General features: G+C 42.5%; 1 protein-coding gene across 1 annotated transcript in view; it reads left to right on the top strand.

Moving 5' to 3' along the window:
• Nucleotides 1-24,588, top strand: part of POLR2B (RNA polymerase II subunit B) — a 152,921-nt gene that overhangs the window by 52,393 nt on the left and 75,940 nt on the right. The window contains exons 5-8 of the mRNA XM_089689660.1: nt 2,408-2,502; nt 10,634-10,884; nt 13,500-13,589; nt 18,266-18,373. Of these exons, the coding sequence (XP_089545786.1) occupies nt 2,408-2,502; nt 10,634-10,884; nt 13,500-13,589; nt 18,266-18,373 (544 nt within the window). The remainder of the gene's footprint in view (nt 1-2,407; nt 2,503-10,633; nt 10,885-13,499; nt 13,590-18,265; nt 18,374-24,588) is intronic.

The raw sequence follows: 24,588 nt of genomic DNA, 5'->3' as shown, positions 1-24,588 counted from the left end.
CTCATCTTGAGGTGATGGCTAACTGAGGTATTCACCTGAAATGTCCATATATGCATTGTGTAATAAAGCATAATATTTTGATTAACTGAGTATCGCTTTCTGTCCATAATGTAACCGCTTTTTCTGTGAATCCCTTTTCACATCCCCTTGTGTTTGATGTTTGGTTTTTGGTCACTGGGCAGATACTGTATGTTCAGCAATATACCCAATTTATGAGCCTCTTCCCTAATTTTATTATTGTTGATATTCCAATCCCTCTCAGATACAAGATTTTATGGGTCTGATTCCATGCTTTCATAGTAAGTTTCATAGAACCAGTGACAGAAACAGTAAATTCTTTAGACCTTCATAAGATCCTGTTGGAGCAGCTTCTAGTATAGTGGCGGCGTCAACATCATCCCCCATCAGCTATTTTCAGGCAAAGACCAGTTGGCCTACCAAGAAATATTTATGTAAGTCAGGTATCATCAGGTCACCCTGGCCCATAGTTTCCTGTAAAGCCTTAAGTCCGATGCAGGGATGTGAGGACAGCCAAAGGAAAGAACGAAACAATCCATTAATCTTTTTAATTTAAGAATGGGGTATCTGTAAGGGAGCATTCCTCAAAATACAGGAAAGACTGGTAAGATCTTCATTTTCAAAAGATTAATCGTGCCTGTTTAAAGACAACGGTAGATGTTTCCAAGCCTCAGTTTTCTGTGTCCGCCTGGTAAACAACGGTGATAAATTCAGGGCCACGTAGTCTATAACCTTTGTAATTTGTACACCTACCCAAGTCAGTCTAGTTACCCATTTCAGATGGAGATCAGGGTCTTCTGATATTCTAGTTCTATGGTCCAGTTCTAAAATGGAAGATGTAGCCCAATTCACTTTTAATCCAGAGTAGGTGGTGAACATATCAAATATCTGGAGAAATGCCTGTAGAGAGTGCCATGGATCATTCAAAAAAGTAAATAATCAGCATACGGGGTGAGGCGTTCCCTGATTTAGGTCTTGTGGTCTGCAATGAGCATCGCTAGCTAATTGTCATTTTTATCCCCCTCTCAAATAGTTACTCAGCTCTCCTAGTACACAAGGTATGCGTTAAACCCATATGTGAAGACTTAATTTGCCTCTAACATCCAGCAAATCTAGGTACAAATCCTCAGACGGGAAGGAGGCATGGTTGTGCTCTCACCACCTTCCTCCAGTAACTCCTGGAGTGGAGAGTTGTTTAGTGCAAGCAGACTTGATAGCGAAGACATACTGCCCCCTCATGACTACCATGAAAGTATCCCAGACAAACATGTTCATGGGCATTGTTCAGATTCTCATCTCAGAAGGTTGCCAGAGAAGGGGCCACAAAAACAGCCACCATCTCCACCGACAACCTTCCCAGGGCCAATCTCCAGACACCTCTCCTAAACCTCACGGGGAACCGCAGTAATATCTAATAAGTGGTATATCGGATCATACTCCCCTGTTGATAAGTAGCCTCTTGTACCATTTGGAGGAGTGGATTTTAGCAAATGCCAAATCAATCATGGAGGATGTTCAACGTGTTCCATTTAGGTGTGAGTAACTACAAAGTAAGGTGTGCTTCCAGCACCAAATTTCCGTGAGTAGGGTAAATGAGGTGGAGAGTGACAGAAGCGTTGGCTGAATCTAAAGAAACATTCAATAGACCGTTCTAGTTCCTCGCCAGCACCAGAGGTAGGTGAGTGAATGGCATTAGTTTATCAATAATTTCATATAACAATTGTGGATGAGGAGGCATGTAAATATTCCTAAGCTCAATTCTAAAGGCAAAAATATCCAACGCTAGCACGTTATATCTGCCTTCTGGATCTGCAATAACTCTGTAGATGTTACAGGGCTCCATCTTGCTGATAAGGATAGACACCCCCCGAGCATAGGAGTATGTGGCATGTAGAGCTTGCTGGATATATGGACAATGCAAAGCCAGTTTACCTGCATAATTAAATAAACCCAGTTGTGATAGCTGTCAGTCTGCTGGCACTAGATTGCGGTCCACGTTCTGATCGTACCTGCTCCCACTACTGCTTGGATTGCCTAGGCTATAGGTGAGGACGGCACTGGATCCTTGGCCAGTTGAGTGTCTGTTTATTTAACATTATTTATTTTTTTATAGAACTAACTGAAGAACCTCTTTAGTGATATTTTATATTGCTTGTGTCTGAGATTTCATGCCCCCTGTTTCCTCCTCTGCCTACTACTTATATTCTAGAACACATACATATAATATATAAGAAACATTCCACATGCACAACATTACCAAAATGAATAACTTACATCAACTCCATGAAATATCCTGTTCATGTGCAGACACTTTTGCTAGGTATAATGTTGGTGCTTCTAAATACAAATATACTTTTTAAAAAATGAACTTTGTTTTATTCTAAAATAGGTCTGTCTTCTACCGTTCCTATAAAGAACAGGAGTCCAAAAAAGGATTTGACCAGGAAGAAATTTTTGAGAAACCTACTCGTGAAACCTGTCAAGGTGGGATTCCCTAATTCAAAATATAACCAAAAATTATGCAATTTTTTTTCTATTTTATCAAAATTTATAAGGACAACAAAAAAACTAATACGCAATGCTGACAGGGATAGTTACAGGAAGTAAATATTTTATGAATTTGATGAGCAGTCTTGACCATGAAATAATCCCAACTTTCATGAAAGGTATCTCCATGTTCATCCTATCATCATAGATCAAAGACTTAACTATTTATTTACACTTATTTTAGGTGGCTGGGTGGAGCAACTGACAATAGAAGCCTTTTCCTCTCTTATGGAGAGCATATAACTCTAACTTGAGTTATTGTGTCAGTCTGACTCTTGGGGCCGCAAGGGGTCTTTTTCTTCATTTTACAGTGGAATGAAATTGAGACATACCTATTATCACGTACCTGGTGATGGAGGCCAATGGAGAGAGGGCTTCCCTTGCGGCTAAGTTCCAGACTTCCTGAGAGTGGGACAGTGGGAATCGGGCCCAAAGTGGCACAGGTCGCCTGTAGGAGTGCTGGTTGGTGGTCCACCCAGAAGCACAGCTGATGTACGGAGTTAGGTCTGCAGACAGGTGGCGCCTGTTCGCGGTATGCAAGCCCTTCCGGGATTTAGAGATTTACTAGATAGCCGGTTCAAGCCAAAGTCAGGTACCAGGTGGGAATCAGAACAGATGTAGTCAGATGGGATAGCCCAGGTCATACACAGAGGAGCGAGAGAGAGAGTATCCGTAAGCCAAGCCGAGGTCAGATCAGGGGTTAAACAGAGTAGACAGGTCCAAGAGCAAGCCGGGTCGGTATCAGGAAATCACAGGTAACAGGAACAAGGCACGGGGAGCTAGAGATCATCCAGCAACTTGAGGAAGTGATGAGCCTCCTTATAAAGGCCATCTGGCACCAAACTGAGGCTGACGTGTGCTTCTGCAGCCATGCAAGGTACTGGCAGATATTTCAGATCTTCCAGAACTTCTGCCGTGGACAGGACACTGACACCTATCCTTACTGAAACAGAAGGGGGTCTCTGCACGTGTGAGGGAGGTTCACAGAGTGAACCTGCAGTCATTGCCCTTTTTGTCTAAATAGAACAAAAAGGTCTCCCTCCTTATGGAGGTAGTTTATTAACTGCTTGGGTACCGCCCAAAGTACTTTTATTGCTGCAGGGCGGCCTCTGTGTGCAGGATCACCTGTGTATATATAGGTGATTCGCGCTTCTTCCCCCCCCCGACCTGCGGGTGTCCCGATTCGATATTCGAGGGATCAATCATTCAATTTAGGCCATAGATGTCCAGCCTAAGTCGGATGATCGATCCCTGTCTTGTGTTGACAGTTACACCGTACAAGAAATTATGTCAATCCTCTCTGCCTGGGCACAATCCATCCCAGAGAGAGAAGAAAGAGAACACCAACTGTGAGTAAACGGCACACAAATCCAGTTAGAACACTCTAGGATACATTTAACCTCTTGATCGCCCCTTCCCCCGCCCCCCAGTTAACCCCTTCACTGCCCTGTCACCAGTGTCATTAGTACAGTGTACAGATTTTTTTGCTGATCCCTGTATTAGTGTCAGCGTCAACATCAGCACTCCTCCCAGATGGTGTCAGATTGCCCGTTAGTACACCAGTAATCACTTTTAACCCCTTGATTGCCAGGAACACGCCCATTTACACAATAAACCTCCATTGCTAGTGTAGTATCTGAAAGAATCAATATCTTTGATCAGATCAGAACTATACCAGCATTCACATTAGTATAGAGTCCCCAAAAATGCAGCGTTAGCAGGATCAGCCCCAACACCTGCCATCACCTGTGTTTTAGCCCCTACACTTACCCCTCCCCCTTCTCCCTCAGCAAGTGCAGTGTCAGTAGGTCACTGTCACTTGATACATTGCAAAAACAAATTGCAGTGTTTGCAAAATCAAGCTTGATCTCTGTTAGCATTTGTCAGTAATTTTTTGTAGCAGTTCAAGCAGTCCCTGACAGCCAGGCGCTCTTTATCCCGTGAGTCGCACTAGGTACCTATAGATTTAGTGGCCAAAATGTCCAATGGAAGGTACATTATTGAAGAGGCCTACAGGATTCTGAGCATGTCAGGTGAGAGCAAAGGGGAAGACTCACTGACAGAATCAGGCTCAGAATGCGAACCTGTAGAAAGCAGCGGCACCCTGACAGATAGCTCAGACGATGGAGAAGAGGTCCCTGCTAAGATCAGCGTACCCGACCCCATTCCCAGGTTGCTGAGATGTTCCAAACGCATGATGATGCTCATATGCAGCTGAGTGCCAGTACTAGTGCCTTGCTACCTTTGTTACCTGGTACTTGCTACCTGGTGAACTGGCGAGCACCAGCGGCCTAGTACGTCCTGGTCTTTTTTATACCAGCACTGCAGTATCACTTGGTGAAGTGGCGAGTTCCATAAGTGCAGTGCATGCTGGTGTGGTGGCGAGCACAAGTAGTGTCCTGCAGCCACCAAGAATTCGCACACTGCCCCGTAGAGCTCAGTGTCCTTCCGGACATGCTTGCATATCCCGATTTGCAGCCCACAAATTCTGCAGCACCCGTATTCCCCCCCCCCCCCCATTCACTGCCCAACCCAGAATTCAGGTGGAAACAGCAAATTTAAATACTCCCTTTTGATTTTTTTTGGAGCTGTTTTTCATGGAATATCTGTATGCATTGATTGTGGATCAAAGCTATTTTTATGCACAACAGTTTATCGCCGCCAACACAAATTCAAACCTTGCCAGACCATTTGCATGGAAACCCATTACGGTTTCCAAATGTAACGTTTTTTTGGGCCTAACCCTCAACATGGGCATTACAAAAAAAAAAGTAAATTGCGGTTGTATTGGTCCAAAGACCCAATTCATCATATGCCCATGTTCTCTGCTGCCATGGCCAGGAATAGATATGAGAATATATAATGTGTTTTATGCATTTCAACGACAACACACTCAGTCATCCTCGGGGTGACCCTGAATTTGACCAGCTCCACAAAATTCGGCCCCCTCGTAAATTACCTTAACCAAAAATTTGCATGTGCTCCCCAGCAAAACATCTGCGTTGATGAGTCCCTCGTTAATTTTTTCTGGCCACCTTGCATTCAACAATTTATCCCCAGAAAGCTTGCCAGATATGGGGTCAAGGTGTATAAGACCTGTGAGAGGGCAACATGCTTTACATACAGTGAAGGAAATATGTATTTGATCCTCTGCTGATTTTGAATGTTTTCCCACTCACAAAGAAATGATCCGTCTAAAAATCGAATGGTAGGTGTATTGTAACACTGAGAGACAGAATAGCAACAAACATTTTAAAAGAAATGCATGTCTAACAAATAATGCTCTGATTTGCATGTTCATGTTCTGTTTCTGCTATCAAGTCGGAAAACTCAGTCCTTATGTCTCAGCTGCAAGATAAGGTGACAGAAGCCTCCTCCAATTACTCATCTGCCCCCACTGTAGATAATTAAGACTCCCTCTCCTCGGCTCTCTGAAAATTGCATTTACACTTATCCGAAATTACTAGGTTGGATGTCCAGGTCTGTAGACAAGAATTTTTCAATTTGGCGGATAGAAATATCAATTTGGCATGATAAGCCCCTCACTGTAATTCCAGAACTTTGTACTGCAGGTGGTGGGGGTGGTGTCTTCCCAGGAGGATATATTGCACGAATTTGAATCTTAGTAAACCTCTCTTTATTCCTCCTTCACCAAGTCAGATACTAACCTTTCGAACTTGGCTGCCCTGTTGGACCCGTTAGCCCTTGGTTGGCTCTCCGACTCTGAGCGTGCTTTGTTTGTCTCAGATTTTACTGTGGAGGTTGTCTCCGTGGCTGTAGGCTCCTTCCCTAATGGTAAAGCTCCAGGACCTGATGGTATTCCAATAGATTTTTTACAAGACCCACGTGGAGTTTTTTGCCCCTATCCTGATGTCCCTATATAAGGATTGCCTACAAGTTGGCTCCTTGCCCCCCTCATATTGTGTTGATTCACAAATCTGGTAAGGACCCCAAACTTTGCTCTTCTTATAGGCTCATTGCACTACTTTATAGTGACTTTAAAATCTTTATTAAGCTTTTTTCCATTAGGCTGAATAAGATGATTACGTCAGTAATTGATTCGGACCAGACTGGTTTTATGCCGGGTAGATCCACGGATATTAACATTCGTTCTCTGCTCTCTAATATCCATACGACTCACCTAAATGGGGGCACCCGTACTGGGGCTATGTTGGATATGGAGAAGGCGTCGATACAGTAGAATGTGGGAAGTGTTGTGTCGGATGGGGTTTCCCTTGCGTTTTATTGATTGGTTGCGAACTCTTTACTTGAGACCCTTGGTTAGAATATGGCTGGGCGGACTTCTTTTGGCAGCCTTTGTGTTGTAGTGTGGTACTAGACAGGGGTGCCCCCTCTCCCCGGCCCTCTTTGCTGTGGCGATGGAGCCTATAGCAGAGGCCCTTCGGGTTTCCCCTGATCTTGCTGGTCTTACCTGATTTGTGAATAGACACAATATAAGCCTCTCCACAAGCCCATTTTGAAAATTCTGTCAGCAGCAATTTATTGAAGGCTTTAATTTAATCATACAGTACAGGACACTCAAATTGATTCTTAGACCATGGGTGCCGTTACCTTAGTGCGCACTGGCAAAAGTTTCCTGTAAGTCTTCACAAGGTTGGCACACACTGTTGCTGGTATGTTGGCCCATTCCTCCATGCAGATCTCCTATAGAGCAGTGATGTTTTGGGGCTGTCGCTGGGCAACACGGACTTTCAACTCCCTCCAAAGGTTTTCTATGGGGTTGACATCTGGAGACTGGATAGGCCACTCCAGGACCTTGAAATGCTTCTTACGAAGCCACTCCTTCGTTGCCCGGGCGGTATGTTTGGGATCATTGTCATGTTGGCAGACCCAGCCACGTTTCATCTTCAATGCCCTTGCTGATGGAAGGAGGTTTGCACTCAAAATCTCACGATACATGGCCCCATTCATTCTGTCCTGTACATGGATCAGTTGTCCTGGTCCCTTTGCGGAGAAACAGCCCCAAAGCATGATGTTGCCACCCCCATGCGTCACAGTAGGTATGGTGTTCTTTGGATGCAACTCAGCATTCTCTCTCCTCCAAACACAACAAGTTGTGTTTCTACCAAACAGTTCTATTTTGGTTTCATCTGACCATATGACATTCTCCCAATCCTCTTCTGGATCATCCAAATGCTCTCTAGCAAATTTCAGACAGGCCCGGACATGTACTGGCTTAAGCAGGGGGACACGTCTGGCACTGCAAGATCTGAGTCCCTGGCGGCATAGTGTGTTACCGATGGTAGCCTTTGTTACGTTGGTCCCAGCTCTCTGCAGGTCATTCACTAGGTCCCCCCGTGTGGTCCTGGGATTTTTGCTCACCGTTCTTGTGATCATTTTGACCCCACGGGGTGAGATCTTGCGTGGAGCCCCAGATCGAGGGAGATTATCAGTGGTCTTGTATGTCTTCCATTTTCTAATTATTGCTCCCACAGTTGATTTGTTCACACCAAGCTGCTTGCCTATTGCAAATTCAGTCTTCCCAGCCTGTGCAGGTCTACAATTTTGTTTCTGGTGTCCTTCGACAGCTCTTTGCTCTTCACCATAGTGGAATTTGGAGTGTGACTGAGGTTGTGGACAGGTGTCTTTTATACTGATAACAAGTTCAAACAGGTGCCATTGATACAGGTAATGGGTGCAGGACAGAGAAGCCTCTTAAAGAAGAAGGAACAGGTCTGTGAGAGCCAGAAATCTTGCTTGTTTGTAGGTGACCAAATACTTATTTTCCACCATAATTTGCAAATAAATTCTTTCCAAATCAGCCAATGTGATTGTCTGGATTTTTTTTCTCATTTTGTCTCTCATAGTTGAGGTCTACCTATGATGCCAATTACAGGCCTCTCTCATCTTTTTAAGTGGGAGAACTTGCACAATTGGTGGCTGACTAAATACTTTTTTGCCCCACTGTACACCACAGTGCTAAGTGTACGAGCAGTTTGCAAGTCACTAGTGCAAGTTTTTTCTGTAGCTATTATTGCCCCGCTTTATTCGACCTTATAGGTAACCTTAATAGTGTTTTACCTATTTAAAACTAGTGTTTTTTTTAATTTGCTTTTTTTGTTTAGTTTTTTTTTTTCAACCTTGCTACTGAAAGCTCCTCTCTTGGATAGCGAAGTAGTGCCTATAGTGAAGCTGATCATTTGCTTTCTCACCTGTTGCCTGATACTCGGGAGACACAGCCACAGGAGCGCTGTTAGCACCTCATTATTGTGATTCCTTCAAACCAGACCTTCTGAATTCCCTCAGTCTGCATCCATTCTGTGAGTAACCCACAAGGGAAGATCCTCACTTAGCATGACAGATTTTGGAATGGGAGCACATGAGAAAATAGGAATTTTTTGGCAATTTTTTTTTATACAGATTAAGCAGGATAGGTAGGAGGAAGTGAACATTTTCTAAGAATAGTCATATTCTTAAAAATGTTCCCTTCCAGTGGGTTCTCTTCCATTTTAGCCTGAAAATACTTCCCTTTGCAGGATTCTATTATAACATGTTTTTGCACCTGATTATAGCTATCTTATACAAGCAACAAGCTGCCCATCTCACCGAGGATGGCTTTTTTGCAGCTATGTCAGTCTTAGACAACTAATGGGTTTAATAAAGCCATCATTGTCTTCCCATACCAGGGTTTATGAATATCAAGCCTGTGTCTTGTACTGTACAGTTAAGATAAGAGGAATTTTTACTTACCTGTAAATTCCATATCCTGAAGTACAGTATACAGGCCATCCTCCCCTTCCTGTGTTACTTTTTATCGCTGGTAACGAGAGTACTCGCAGAATGGGGTAAGGTTATAGGGGGCTTTCAAAGGGCTTGTCCAGCAAAGATTTGTCAGTGTCCACTGAAGGTAGCAGCTTAGAACACAAGTTCTATGAATATCTAGTTTGTGTCCTGTGTGAAATTTACAGGCAAGTAAAGCCTTCTTTTTCATAATGTGCTAAATATAGGCAAGTTTGTTCCTAGGCTTTAAAGCCTTCTGTCTTCCTAAGGTGGTTTCCTCAAACCATCTTAACCAGGACATTGTTCTATCGTTGGCCCAGCATGGTACACATCATGAGTCTACCTTTCATCTGTAGCCTCTTTGAGACAATCTTTCTCTTTCCCAAAGACTCGTCTAGGGGGCTCTCTGGTTCTCACTTTGATAGGTGGATTGGGAAAGTCATCATTCAAGCCTATGGTCTATAGCAGGGGTCTCCAAACTATGGCCCTCCAGGTGTTGAGGAACTGCAAGCTTTGCAAGACTCTGACAGCCACAGCATGATGGGACTTGTAGTACTTCAACAGCTGGAGGGCCATAGTTTGGAGACTCCTGGTCTATAGGATAGGGTTCCTCCCTTTTTGTTAAGGATTGCTCTACTAGATCCATTACTGCTTCATGAGGTTTTTAGTATCAGATTTCTGTTTCTCAGATTTGCAAAGCTGCCGCCACCTGGTCGTCTTTTTACATGTTTGTTTTGCGATGTGAATGTTCCGGCCACCTCTGATGTCATACCCAAGCGTGAAGTTCTGCAAGCTGCCCTGATCTGTCAGCCCTTGACTGACCTGCCCACCCTTCGGCTGGACTGTCTTTGGGCATGTCAAAGTAAAAATTAAGATCCTGTGTCTATATGATTAGGAATGAGGATTTTTTTTTACCTACCTGTAAAATCCCTTTCTTGGCATACAGAAAGGCTGGCCATAGACGGGCCGTTTATCGGCCGATAAACAAAAAATCGGTCGTTGCTGCCATGGACGCTGCCACCAATGCTCACAAAAACCCGCCGTTTTTCGTGGATTTTCCAGCTTGACCGATAAAAAGAAACGACAAGATCCACGAAAAACGGCCGACGGCATTGCCCCACTAACAGCCGAAAATTTGGCTGATAAACGACCCGTCTATGGCCTGCATAAGGGACAGCAAGGGACATCAGGCCCTCTCCTCTCTGTTCTTTATGATCTCCCTTGCTACACAACTGAGGCCAAGTGGGAGGGTAATATGGGAATATCCCTGCAATATCTTTCCGCCGATCAGTTCTAATGAATTGTATTTTTTTTTTTTTTTTTTTAGGCATGAGACATGCAATATATGATAAATTGGATGATGATGGCTTGATTGCACCTGGTGTTAGGGTCTCTGGAGATGATGTAATCATTGGCAAAACTGTAACATTGCCTGAAAATGAGGATGAGCTTGAAAGCACAAATCGTCGGTACACCAAGAGAGATTGTAGCACTTTTCTTCGTACAAGTGAAACTGGAATTGTGGATCAGGTTATGGTAACGCTTAACCAGGAAGGCTACAAGTTTTGCAAGATCAGGGTGAGCTATGTATATTTTGATCACTAAAGTAGTGATTTTTTACATTTCTTTTAACTTAAAATGCTCATTGTTATAACCTAAAGACTTAGCAGACAGTATGAGAGTAAACAAGGGTATGACAGCATGCAATCTGTGCAAAGGGAGGAGAGCTGAGGCTATGACAGCTGGTTGAATCTGCAGGAGGGGAATGTGTGACAGTTATGTAGTATATGCAGTGGAGTGTATAAGATGTTAGGCACTGTGTGTGGGAGAAAAGTGCAGAAGGTATGATGGTAGGCAGTATGTGCAGAGAAAGGGGAAAATGTTTTGACAACAGGCAGTATGCTTAGGAGAGAAGTACAGCAGGTAGGATGGCAGGCACTATGTTACAAGGCAAGGTTGAATAAAGACACCAGTCCATTCAGTTCAACTTGTGTGTATGTACAGTCAGGTCCATAAATATTGGGACATCGACACAATTCTAACATTTTTGGCTCTATACACCACCACAATGGATTTGAAATGAAAAGAACAAGATGTTCTTTAACTGCAGACTGTCAGCTTTAATTTGAGGGTATTTACATCCAAATCAGGTGAATGGTGTAAGAATTACAACAGTTTGCATATGTGCCTCCCACTTGTTAAGGGACCAAAAGTAATGGGACAATTGGCTTCTCAGCTGTTTCATGGCCAGGTGTGTGTTATTCCCTCATTATCCCAATTACAATGAGCAGATAAAAGGTCCAGAGTTAATTTCAAGTGTGCTATTTGCATTTGGAATCTGTTGCTGTCAACTCTCAAGATGAGATCCAAAGAGCTGTCACTGTGAAAGGGTCCTTCGATACCCCTCTGAGGAGAAGGGTATGATAGAGAGGAGTGCTAAGGAGTGTGCCACAGTAAATGGAGCGCAGAAGATCGTGATTGTGCATCTATTGTTTCAGTGAGGTGATAGAGAAGACTGGACAGCATACAGTATCTCACAGAAGTGAGTACACCCCTCACATTTTTGTAAATATTTTATTATATCTTCATGTGACAACACTGAAGAAATGACACTTGTTGCTACAATGTAAAGTAGTGAATGTACCGCTTGTATAACCGTGTAAGAGTGCTGTCCCCTCAAAATAACTCAACACACAGCCACTAATGTCTAAACTGCTGGCAACAAAAGTGAGTACACCCCTAAGTGAAAATATCCAAATTGGGCCCAAAGTGTCAATATTTTGTGTGGCCACCATTATTTTCCAGCACTGCCTTAACCCGCTTGGATATGGAGTTCGCCAGAGCTTCACAGGCGAACAGCAAAGTGTCATTTCTTCAGTGTTGTCACATGAAAAGATATAAAATATTTACAAAAATGTGAGGGGTGTACTCCTGTGAGATAATGTATATGATGTAATGACAATGTGTGCAAGACCTAGAGGGCAAAAAATGAAAAGTGTGGGAGTATAAGACACTTTTGCTTGTTTATATTGCCTAGTAAACTTTTGCTTTTTAATTTGGGACTGGTTCTCTTAAGATATCAGAAGTCTTGATATCAGAAGTTTTGATGTCACAAAAAGCTGTCCTGGATGCCTGCCAGCATCCTACCAACCGATGACATTGGACTTGTTGGGCAGCCAGCACAGCTTTCTGTTTTGCCGGCAAGATAAGAGAGGAGGAGAGGGCTTGGAGGTGGTGCAGGCTGAGCTCTCTGCACACAAGAGCAGGGCTTGCTCCCTCCACTATCACTTGAGTTAACAGAGGATAGCTTTTAAGATCCAAATGTACAAAAGGGAGAGGATCTTGGAGAGGTGGGGGGGGGGGGGGTAGAGAGCCCAACACACACCTCCTCCTGGCTCTCCCCTCCTCTTTGCTGCAGGGACAAAATCTGTGCTGGGGGGGGGGGTTGTGCTGGGGAGATTTGGGTAGAGGTAGGGGGGTTGTGCTAGGAGGGTGATTTGGGGTGGAGGGGGTTGTGTTTGGGGAGAATTTGGGAGGGTTTGGGCTAGGGTGTTGATTTAGGGAGTGAAGACTTACAACCTGCTACTTTTTAGGGATTTCTCACCTGATGCAGTGTGTTAACGGGTGAAATTGCTCATTTTCCCATACTGCTCAAAAAAGTGCTGTCTTTTGCAGATGCACATGAGTACCATTAATTCTTAAAGACACCCCCCGCATCTGGCAAATGTGCGTATGTTCCTGCCTGCTAAAAAGCATGCTACCGTAGTACCATATGAGGAGTGCTGTGCAATTTTAAAAGTCATGCCAGCACCTTTTTGCATGTTTCAAATGCATAGAACCGCTGAGATTGTAAGTTCTAATGACTAGGGCCCTCTGAATCCTCCTGTATTCATTTGTTTTGTAATTGTACTGTCTGCCCTTATGTTATTTTTGGTATTGCATCCTAAAGTAGGACTCCAGGACGTAGGGGGGGTCATAGAGGAAAGGAAGATGTGCAAATATATACAACAAAAAAATGGCAGATGCTAAGAAATTTCTGAGAGAGGAGGGTCTACTTTTTTTATTTTTCAAAAGTGATAAAATTATAAACCTTATGAATATTAAAAGCTTTATCCTTTCTGCTGTGTTCTGTAAAATCTAAACGGTGGTTGGAAAATGAATGTGTTGTTTTTTTGTTTTTGTTTTTTTTTTAGGTACGGTCTGTTCGAATCCCTCAGATTGGAGATAAGTTTGCTAGTCGACACGGACAGAAGGGTACCTGTGGAATTCAGTACAGACAGGAGGTATTTGTTTCTTTGAATTAAAAAAAACCTATACCGATATGTAAAGTTAAAGTCTTTTCTGTTTATTACCACTTGCCGATCGCAAATAGCTGAATGACGGCTTCACCGTAGCCGGCCAGTACTGGGAGGACGTCCTCCCAGAACGCGCCCCCGGTGATCGCAGTGTCCTACGGACACAGCTGATCACGTGATGTGGTAGAAGGCCGATCACATCGGCCTTTTACCACGTGATGAGCCGTGTCCAATGACACAGCAGATCACCGGTAAAAGTACTGCCGATAACCGGCAATTGTTAGAGGATGGTTCTGCACTGATCATCAGGGCACTGATGATCAGTACCCAGCAGTGTCACCCAGCAGTACAGCCAGTCAGTGCCCAGCAGTGCCGTCAGTCAGTGCCGCCCATCATTGTTACATATCATTGCCAGCTCATCGGTGCTGCCTATCAGTGCAGCCTCATCAATGCACAATAGTGAAGGAGAAAAATTACTTGTTTGCAAAAGTTTATTATTATGTAATAAAACCAAAAACTTTTTCTCGATATTTTTGCTCTTTTTTTGTTTACAGGACAAAAAAATAAAACACCCAGCGGCGAGTAAATACCACCAAAAGAAAACTCTATTTGTGTGAAAATCCAAGGAACAGTTGTAAAATTCCTCTAATGTATAAGTTTTTTTTTTTTTTTTTTTTCCCTTTTTGGTTATGAATTTTTTTTCCATGTTTGACAAAGCAACAAGCTTTGCTTAGTTCTTTATTACATTGGTACATGCCTTGTAGAAGAATAAGACAAGTTTGAACAGATGGGGCAGTACAGTTAGACTTCAATTTACAAGAGCAATTTTATTTTTTAGGTAAATGTCCTTTCTATAAGTTACGCGGGGTCTATTCTGAAGCATAGGCTTAAGGTGTGGGTCCTCTAATATAGGCCTCAAAATTTCTACTCGCCTGCTCGCATTTGGTATTTGTCGTAAAGTAGTTCTAGGTCCACCTTTTTAATTAAAAAACAAAAACATTTTTGCAGATGGCCGTGCAATGCCAAACCCAGCATACTCTTCTTGTTGTTAATATTTCTTTTTGTAACTCTGTTCTGCATAAAACATTTAACTGTGTCATTATGGAGGTAATTTATGAAGGTGGATTTAGGGGTGGATTTAGGAGCTGAGTAGGAGATAGGTGGGCAACTGTTGGCGAGTAGCTCTTAAGGCCTGGCTAGTAGCTCAGGACTTGAAATTTTGAGCCCTGTTCTAAAAGGATGTTCCAATATTTACTTGAGATATTTTCCATTGTTTGATACTGACAATGAAATCTAGTAATAAATCTGAGTGATCTGAAGCTTTTTTTAAATCAGATTGGCTATTGAGATACAATGTGTAAGCTTGATCAATTGAATTTTTTTAGGGAAGAAACTTGCTCTATATAGTTAATTACTCTTGTACAATTCTGTCTAAGATGGCAGAATTGTCCTTTTGAATATTCCCGGTCCACTTGGGATAGTGGCAACTTCTGACAGTCTTTGTACTCCTCACCTGGTTGCTGCCACACACGCTTGACACCATCTGAACCAAATAAGTTTATCTTGGTCTCTTCAGACCACACAATATGGTTCCATTAATCCATGTCCTTAGTCTGCTTGTCTTCAGCAAACTGTTTGCGGACTTTCTTGTGCAACATCTTTGGAAGAGGCTTCCTTCTGGGATGACAGCCATGCAGTGGTCTGAGCACTGACAAGCTGACCCCCCCCACCCCTTCAACCTCTGCAGCAATGCTGCCAGCAATCATAAGTCTATTTCCCAAAGACAACCTCTGGATATGACGCTGAGCACATGCACTCAATTTCTTTGGTCGGCGTTGGCGAGGCCTGTTCTGAGTGGAACCTGTTCTGTTAAACGCTGTATGGTCTTGGCCACCGTGCTGCAGCTCAGTTTCAGTGTCTTGGTAATCTTCTTATAGCATAGGCCATCTTTATGTTGAACTTTCAGTGACCAGTATGGGAGCGTGAGAGAGATAACACCACATTTAACACACCTGCATCTCAATCAAACCTAAGACCTTGTAACACTAACGAGCCACATGACATCAGGGATGGAAAATGGCTAATTGGGCCCAATTTGGACATTTTAACTTAGGGGTGTACTCACTTTTGTTGCCAGCAGTTTAGACATTAATGGCTGTGTTGAGTTATTTTGAGGGGACAGCAAATTTACATTGTTATACAAGCTGTACACTCACTAATTTTACATTGTAGCAAAGTATAATTTCTTCAGTGTTGTCACATGAAAAGACAATAATAAAATATTTACAAAAATGTGAGGGGTGTACTCACTTCTGTGAGATTGTGTGCATGTATATGTATATATATAGAGAGAGAGAGGTGTGTGTGTGTGCGCCGTATATATATGTGTGTGTGTGTGTGTATATATATATGTGTGTGTGTGTGTGTGTGTATATATATATATATATATATATATATATATATGAATATGATCAAATAGTCTCTGTTGTCAGTTGCATAGTGAGTGAGCTCAGAGAGGTAGAAGAGGAGAAAAACACTTGATGGCTGCCTGTGCAGGAAGGGATGTGTTTGCACAAGCCTGATCATTGGAGGAGAGCAGGTTCAGTTCTCAGCACAGCTTGAAAACTGACCAATGCCCCATGCCTAGTGTGGTTAGTTTTTAATAGGAAAGCAGCGGAACTGACAGGAACACCAGGTATTTTACACAAAGGAAGCAATACAGGATGCTTTTTCATACATGTACAGTTGTGTCCAAAATTATTCAACCCCCAATGCTGTAAAGGGGTTTAGGGACTATAGTGTACATTTGGAATTGTATTCAGAATCAAATCCTACAAGGACGTTGTAACTACCCAAATGCAACTAAAATGACATCAATTGTTTATGTAATACAGTAGTAAATGGTTCTTATGTGGTTTCTTCATTGCCACAATTATTCAACCCCTTAAAGACTACCACTCTGAAGAACAGAGGTTCATACAGGTGCTTTCCATCAGGTATTGAAAACACCTGTGGATGTCACCGAGCAGCAATCAAGCATAATAAGCACCAATTAGGCAGCTTTAAAATGACTGTGATACTCAGCTCCTTCTAGACATTTACTGGTGTGGTTACAAACATGGTGAAGGCAAGAGAATGGTCCAGGAAGACAAGAGAAGAGGTGATTTCTCTTCACAGGAAGGGCAATGGCTATAAGAAGATTGCAAAGATGTTAAACATACCAAGAGACACCTTAGGAAGCATCATTCGCAAATTCAAGGCAAAGGGCACTGTTGAAACGCTACCTGGTCGTGGCAGAAAGAAGATGCTGACTTCGACTGCTGTGCGCTACCTGAAGCGTAGAGTGGAGAGAAGTCCCCGTGTGACTGCTGAGGAACTGAGAAAAGATTTGTCAGATGTGGGTACAGAAGTTTCAGCCCAGACAATAAGACGCACACTGCGTAATGAAGGCCTCCGTGCCAGAACTCCCAGGCGTACCCCCTTGCTGTCTCCAAAGAATAAGAAGAGTCGACTGCAGTATGCCAAAAGCCATGTGGACAAACCACAAAAGTTGTGGGATAGTGTTCTGTGGACTGATGAAACAAAATTAGAACTGTTTGGGCCCATGGATCAACGCTATGTTTGGAGGAGGAAGAACAAGGCCTATGATGAAAAGAACACCTTGCCTACTGTGAAGCATGGTGGAGGGTCAATCATGCTTTGGGGCTGTTTTGCTTCTGCAGGTACAGGGAAGCTTCAGCGTGTGCAAGGTACCATGAATTCTCTTCAGTACCAGGAGATATTGGATGGAAACGTGATGCAGTCCGTCACACACCTGAGGCTTGGGAGACGTTGGACCTTTCAACAGGACAATGATCCCAAGCATACCTCCAAGTCCACTAGAGCATGGTTGCAGAGGAAAGGCTGGAACATTTTGGAGTGGCCATCGCAGTCACCAGACTTAAATCCGATTGAGAACCTCTGGTGGGACTTAAAGAAAGCAGTTGCAGTGCGCAAGCCTAAGAATGTGACTGAACTGGAGGCCTTTGCCCATGAAGAATGGGCGAAGATACCCGTAGATCGCTGCAAGACACTTGTGTCAAGCTATGCTTCACGTTTAAAAGCTGTTATAACTGTAAAAGGATGCTGTACTAAGTACTAAGATTGAATGTCACTTGGGGGTTGAATAAAACTGATAATGCTGTGAGCACAGAAAAGACATTTGTGGTTATTTCATTATAACTGTTATGTTATATTTGTCTGACCTACAAGTGCCTCTTTAATGTAAATGTAAGCAAGATGACTGAATGATCAAAAGCAATGTCAAACTGGCCAAAACACTCAATTTCAGTGGGGGTTGAATAATTTTGGACACAACTGTACATGGCACAATCAAGAATATGAAATCTTCACATTTACATATTCTTCAATGTACTCTGTACTGAAAATTTGCATTTTGAACATGTGGGCTAATAAGTGACATGAACATCCTAGATGGGACTCCCTTCCCCAGATAGTGGTTTTAGCTGGGAGTGTTGACAAATTCAAAAACCTTTGGATGTTTTGGCATAATCTACAGAGTTATTTAAATAACACATATTTTAACTGGATGGACTGGTATCCTATTTTTTTTTTAACCTCTTAAATTATTTGTTTCCTTTTTAATATGTCCTTTTTTATTTTAGGATATGCCTTTTACTTGTGAAGGTATTACACCCGATATTATCATCAACCCCCATGCTATCCCTTCTCGTATGACAATTGGACACTTGATTGAATGTCTCCAAGGGAAGGTAAATGAATTGAGAGCTAATATTTGGCATTCTTGTAATACTTTGTTTTATTCTCCTTTACTCTGCCGTTTTTTTTTTAACCTAAAGTGGAACATTATGCTTAAAAGTTAAAAAAAAAAAAAAAAAAAAACTAAAGTTTTTTAACCTGCCATAGGGCAGGATTTTTAACCATTTGCCGCCCGCCCTATGGCCAAACGGCGGGCGGCAAATGTCATCAGCGTTCCGGGTGGACGCCATATGGCGTCCACTCGCACATGCGCAGATTGCGCTCCTGTAGAGTGGCCCAGCTGCGCAATCTGTCACCAGCCGTGTACCTCGGACACGGCCGATGACAGATCTGAGTATCGGCCCCGTTGCCGGTAACGTGACCTGCTGTGACCAATCACAGCAGGTCACATGACAGTTGTATACAATGGATGGCTTCATTCATGCCATCCATTGTATACTACTTCCTAGCTGTGAATGGTCACAGCTAATCACATGCACATGTCATGTGATTAACTGTGGCCAAATCACAGCTAAGCACAAAAAAAAAAAACCCTGAATGAATCTATGTCATTCAGGTAAATGCTTGCTTATAGCAAAGTAATTCTTTGCTATAAGCAAATTGTGTGTAAAACAAAAAAAAAAAAAAATACTGATCACTTCCCCAAAGTAGTACAATGTTGCTATGGTAACATTGTACCACTTTGGTCATAGTGAAATATGAAAAAAAACTTAAAAAAATGTTATAAATAATAAAAAAATATATCATTTTTTTTTTCATACTTTCACCAGTCAGTGTCCCTGATCACCGCCATGCCAGTTATATGATGACGCTGTACTGCACTGGTGACAATATGTAAAAAAAAATAGTGAAACTAATTTTAACATTTTTTCATTTTACGAAAAATTATGACAAAAAAAATGCAACTTCAAAAAACTCGCCATGCCTGTTATAAAGTACGTCACACTGTCTACTTTGCAAAAAGGGGTCATTTGGGGGATATCTGTACTGTTCTGACATTCTTGGACCTCAAGAAGTTAGATTGGCTGTCAGTACTTCAGGATTGATCAATATTCAGATCTATACCATAGTTTGTGAGCTCTATAACTTTCCTACAAACTAAAAAATACATCCTAATTTGGGTTATTTTCACCAAAGACTTGTAGCAGAATATATCTTGGCCTAAATTTATGAAGAACAATTATTTATTTGCAAACTTTTATAACAGAAACAAAGAAACTTTTTTTTTTTTTGGTCTTTTTTTTGTTAATTTAGCAAAAAATAAAAACCCCAGTGGTGATTAAATACCACCAAAAGAAAGCTCTAGTTGTGTGAAGAAAATTATAAAATTTTAGTTTGGGTACAATGTTGTATGACCGCGCAATTGTCATTCAAAGTGTGAGAGCACTGAAACCTGAAAACTGGCCTGGGCATGAAGGTGTAAAATTGCCTGGTATAGAATTGGTTAATGCAGAAGAGACATGTGTTGTCTCTTCTGCATTAAAGTTACTTACCTGCCTGTCCCCTGTTTTACAATGAGCTACGCACGTGCAGCTTGCTGTACAAATTCAGCTTTGCCAAATTTACTTGAACTCCTGCCCGGCCAATAACGGGGGGCCAGCGATCAAGACCCGGAAGCTAGCAGCTTGTATATGTCAGCAGCCGAGCAGGGAGCTCCAGGATGTTGCATCACTGGAGTCAAGGTGAGTATAATTACTCTTTAACTCCAGACAATATAAAAGTGATGGTAAACCACAACTTGGAAAAAACAAAAAAATCCCTTGCAAGGTAATATCATAATGTGCTAGTATGCATCGCATAACTAGCACTTTATGAAAGACCTACCTTAAAATGAATCTTCACCTGGTCTTCCTTCTGGATTTGTGAGCCCTGGCCGTCTGACTGGCCGCGCCACAATTACATCACTGCTGCAAATGCACGCGGAAGTCTTGGACCATGGCACAGTGCTCTGAAGGAACAACACTGGTATGTGGTTTCTTCAGAGTGGCTGTCATAAATAGCGAATATCTCCTAAACGGTGCACATTTAGGAGATATTCATTTTACCTACGTTAAGCTTTATTATAAGCTTACCTGTAGGTAAAAGAGAGGCTCACAATGGCAGGCTTTTAAAGGAACCTCCCTGTTTCTCAACTGGAGTCAGATCCTGATATGCTGGTCCTAGATGACACTGGATCAGGGAGGAACAAAAAGGACATAGAGGCAGTGTTGGAGGAAGCTGCAAAAGATTTCTGTCCCTGCACTGTTTTACTGAAGAGGGAGCTTCCCACAATATGTTTGCTAATGTTGAAAAGCCTGTTGCCTCTGCACAAAAAAGCCTTGGCATTGTTACAGGTAGGTTACTCAACTCTCTCACAGACTGCTTTTAGCACAAAGAAACCTGCTAAGCCCTGCAAAACATTCCCTGTTCACAAACAGGGTATGACTGATGGAAAACTCCTGAGAGAATTCTTACGCCACAAAAAAATGTTTCTCCAATTCAGAAATTTACAAATGGTTTATCCCTACGGTTGACCCTACAGTCTGTCATAAGCAAACATCTCACTGTATACATTTAATATGTTCCATCTTTTAAAAACTTGGGACACTTCTTTAAAGCTTTCTTTAGCCTTGTAGGCTCAGTCTTGCAACCAGCTCTGATTTTCACTATGTCAAAACAGCAGTTAACTGGACCAGGACAATGATCAGCCAACATGACCCTGTGTTTTCAGGATCATGCAGTTACAGAACAATTGCCACTTCTTCCATCTCTTCATTTTTTGTGTAGAAGCCCTGGAACACATCAATGTGATAAATATCCCGAATGGCTCTAATCTCCATTAATATACATAGGATTCTCTGGCTAAAAGCTTGGACAGAAGAAGCTGCCTGTAAGAGGCGAGCCACACATGCATGCCTTGTCAACACCCGGGAGCTGATTGGTATATGGTCTTGTGGGAGGACCCTAGCCAGCTTTGAAATTGATAGTCTGGAATGCATGTTGTACAGAACACGTACCATTACGGGTTCTATTTTGCTTCTGTCACTGGACTTACTGTATTGCCGCTGATATCTTAGCCACCTCTGCTTGCGGCCATAGACACCGTCGATCTGCCCGCCTTTTGGTCCTCTTTGGTGCTGAATTATAGTCATGCTGCTGCTGCATAATCAGCCAAGTTCTTAATGTTTCCATGCATCTATGCTGCTTGACGATCCATTCCAAGCTGGTTAGTTTAACATGTAAGTGTTAAAACCAGATGCGCAGGTGGACAAAAACTCAATATGATCCACATGCTAGGAGTGGACAATTATCTCAGCCACCGTTTTGGACCAAGGTGTGTTCAATCAGATATGCCAAAAATAGGCATTCTGAATGTTAATTTCCTGTCTTCCAGATACAACAGACTACCTCTTGAGAGAAGACGGGAGAAGATTGAAGCTCCTTTCTTCTCCGTCTTCCTTCTGGGAGTGCTGACACCACATCGCTGGAGGTGATTGCTTGGCGAGTAAGTGCCGGTTCACATATATGCAGATTGGATGCAGTTTGAACCGCATCCAATGAGCATGACGTGAAATAACATCACTTCCTATGGTGCCTGTTCACTTATGTCTGGTACACTGGCAGTGAGGATTCAAAGAGTCCTATCAAATTTCTGAGCAGTGCGGTCCGGTTCAGGTGCGGATTACGGGCTATTGACTTCTATGTGAACAGTTTCTAAACATCAGTCATTTTTGTCATTTGTTGTGAACAGGATAAAATCATGACCTGAACCTGATCTAAACCTGACCAGAACCACTGAAGTACTGTATCAGTTAGCTGTGAAACCTGAGCTTCAGTCTGCCCCATACATATGTGAATTCGCTCTGAGTCTGCCATAATGTGCTAATCTGCGATACATACTAGCACATTATACCTAAAACCTCCCGTGGTTCATTTTATTTATTTATTTGTTGTGAAAGTTTAATTCCGCTTTAAGATTCTGAGAAAACAAATTTTGTTTTATCCACCTGAGCTATAAACTCTGCAGCCCCTCAGAATAGGTATGTGAGAAAACTAGATGACACCAACACAAACACACAGTTCACATTTCTGCCAGCCATTGCCTCACAATTATGGTATGCAAATGTTTTGGGAATCTGTGAAAAGCAAGGATTCCTTCAAAAATAGTGAAATTAATAATTTTTGTGTTTTTTTTTTTTTTTGTTTTTTTTTCCCCCTTCTTTAATTTGTTGACTGACACAGCCTCTTCTTATTCTCGACCATAGGGTTTATAGAGTCATCTACAGGAGTTGGACACTATGCAGAAAAACCCGGCACCACCTTTGATCAATCCTAATGTCTCTGCTATAGGCAAACCAGTTATTTATGCCTTGTTTCAAGAGTAAGGACCTAGTTTCTTGTTGGGACCTTTGGTTCATTTGTTAATTTTTTTCTGGGATTTTTCCTGCAGAGACCTTTTAAACAGCTGGACTGGGCTGGGCAGCAGGCTGAATAATCTAGATCCAGATCCAATGGTCACCCCAGTCTGGCCAATGAGCATCTGCAGGCCTTTGAGTTAAACATCTTGTGGGAGCTCATACAACCAGGCTTCTAATGTCAGTGTTACAGGACCGTGGCATGTCACCAGCACTCCATGGGACTGATAAGTAGCTGCCCCTCATCCCATTTCTGGATTGGTGCAGGGCACGGGTGCATCTTGGGGTGGTTAGACTTGCGGGGCTCTATTACTCCCAAGTGGCTACCTGAGATCCCCTTCCTCATTTCCCCCATATGGGCTGTTTTTCTCTCCAGATTGGCTCACTATTTTCTTGATTATGGGGTGTTAACTGGCTTCGGCTGGTGGCTTTGCTCATTAACTTAGTGCAGGCTGTCCCCTTTGGTATGAGCAAGCCACCATGAACAGCTAAGGTGTTTCCCTATTCTACTTATTTTGACAACTTTATTTACAAGGATTGGAAATGACCAAAGCATCCTTTTGTGCTCCTGAAGCGCTTTTCAGTGCATTATCCTTTTCAAGGAAATATTTTTGAAATGGTGGGCCTCCCCACCTGTAGTGGATCCCACCATTTCATGGTTGAATAAGGTGACTCTAATTCCAGTAGAGATCCTTTGAGGATCCAGTAGTCAGGCGGAATTGGTCACCCACAAGTTGATTGCTGGCTCAGTACTATGGCTGGTTTTGGCTACAACCCTGGTGTCTCACTGAATGGGCAAAGCTCCTTTGTCATGATCCACTGATCTGCTTGTTGGGAGCTTTGGATGCTGTGATTTATGAACCCGAAGTTTATATGATGATTCTAAGGCTGCTATACGTAGCCAGAAAGTTAATCACCTGCTACTGGCTCCTTAAATTCCCTAACTAGACAACAAGCGGTGGACTATGTCAACCCTTTATTGCTGAGAGATCAACTCACTTATCAGCACCCCAACGCCCAACACAAATCCCATACAGTTTGGTAGGGCTGGTTGGATGTACCTGGGCTTGCTCCTCCACAGTTCGTGTTGGATAGACTGTTGCAAGTGTAAAAGGTTCTGTTAGTATCTATTATCAGAATAAACAATTCATATCTGTGAGTTATATGGATGAGACAAGGTCCTATTACTGACTCCGGTGGCCGCTTGTATATGTGCTTTGTTCTATGTCTTTAAGCTTCTTTTGATAGTTCACTGGTAGTGTTTAGTCAGATACCACTGGAGAATGTTATTATTGTTCCTTTTGAATTTATTAGAACATTGACTACTACCACTGTTACAATGCTAATTGCTGTGTTCTATGTACGTCCTGTATACTTGTACTCTTATGTTTTGTCCTTTCTTATCTACCTCAATGAAATTGTCTAGATTAAAAAAAAAAAGAATCTCACCAGGTGGGAAAGGGCATCTTTCTTCTGCAGTCCAGATAGGGGAAGGAGCTTTTTTAAAAAATGCAGTCTGTCGTTTTCTGGTTCCCCTCGGACAAAAGGCAGCAAGTCTTTCAAGTCCCCCTCTGAAGGAACCAAGCAGCCCTGGACTAACCAGTCCATTAAGCCCATGGACAAGTCCTACCCGGCATGAAGACTTGCCCCCACCCATCATGAGGGTGGATGGATGTCTTCCTTGGTTAGCAGCCAAGGGGACCTCACTACTTTCCAACTAATAGGTCAACATGCTGATTTTGTCCAGTTACAAAATAGAATTTCATTATTTTCAACCAGAGAGGTTCTTTCCTTCCAATCATCGGTAATCATCT

Source organism: Staurois parvus, unplaced genomic scaffold (genome assembly GCF_062004578.1).
Source record: "Staurois parvus isolate SC_StPar_1 unplaced genomic scaffold, SC_StPar_1.0 ptg000489l, whole genome shotgun sequence".
In the NCBI taxonomy this organism is placed as follows: Eukaryota; Metazoa; Chordata; class Amphibia; order Anura; family Ranidae; genus Staurois; species Staurois parvus.
This window is presented reverse-complemented; position numbering and strand designations above follow the sequence as displayed.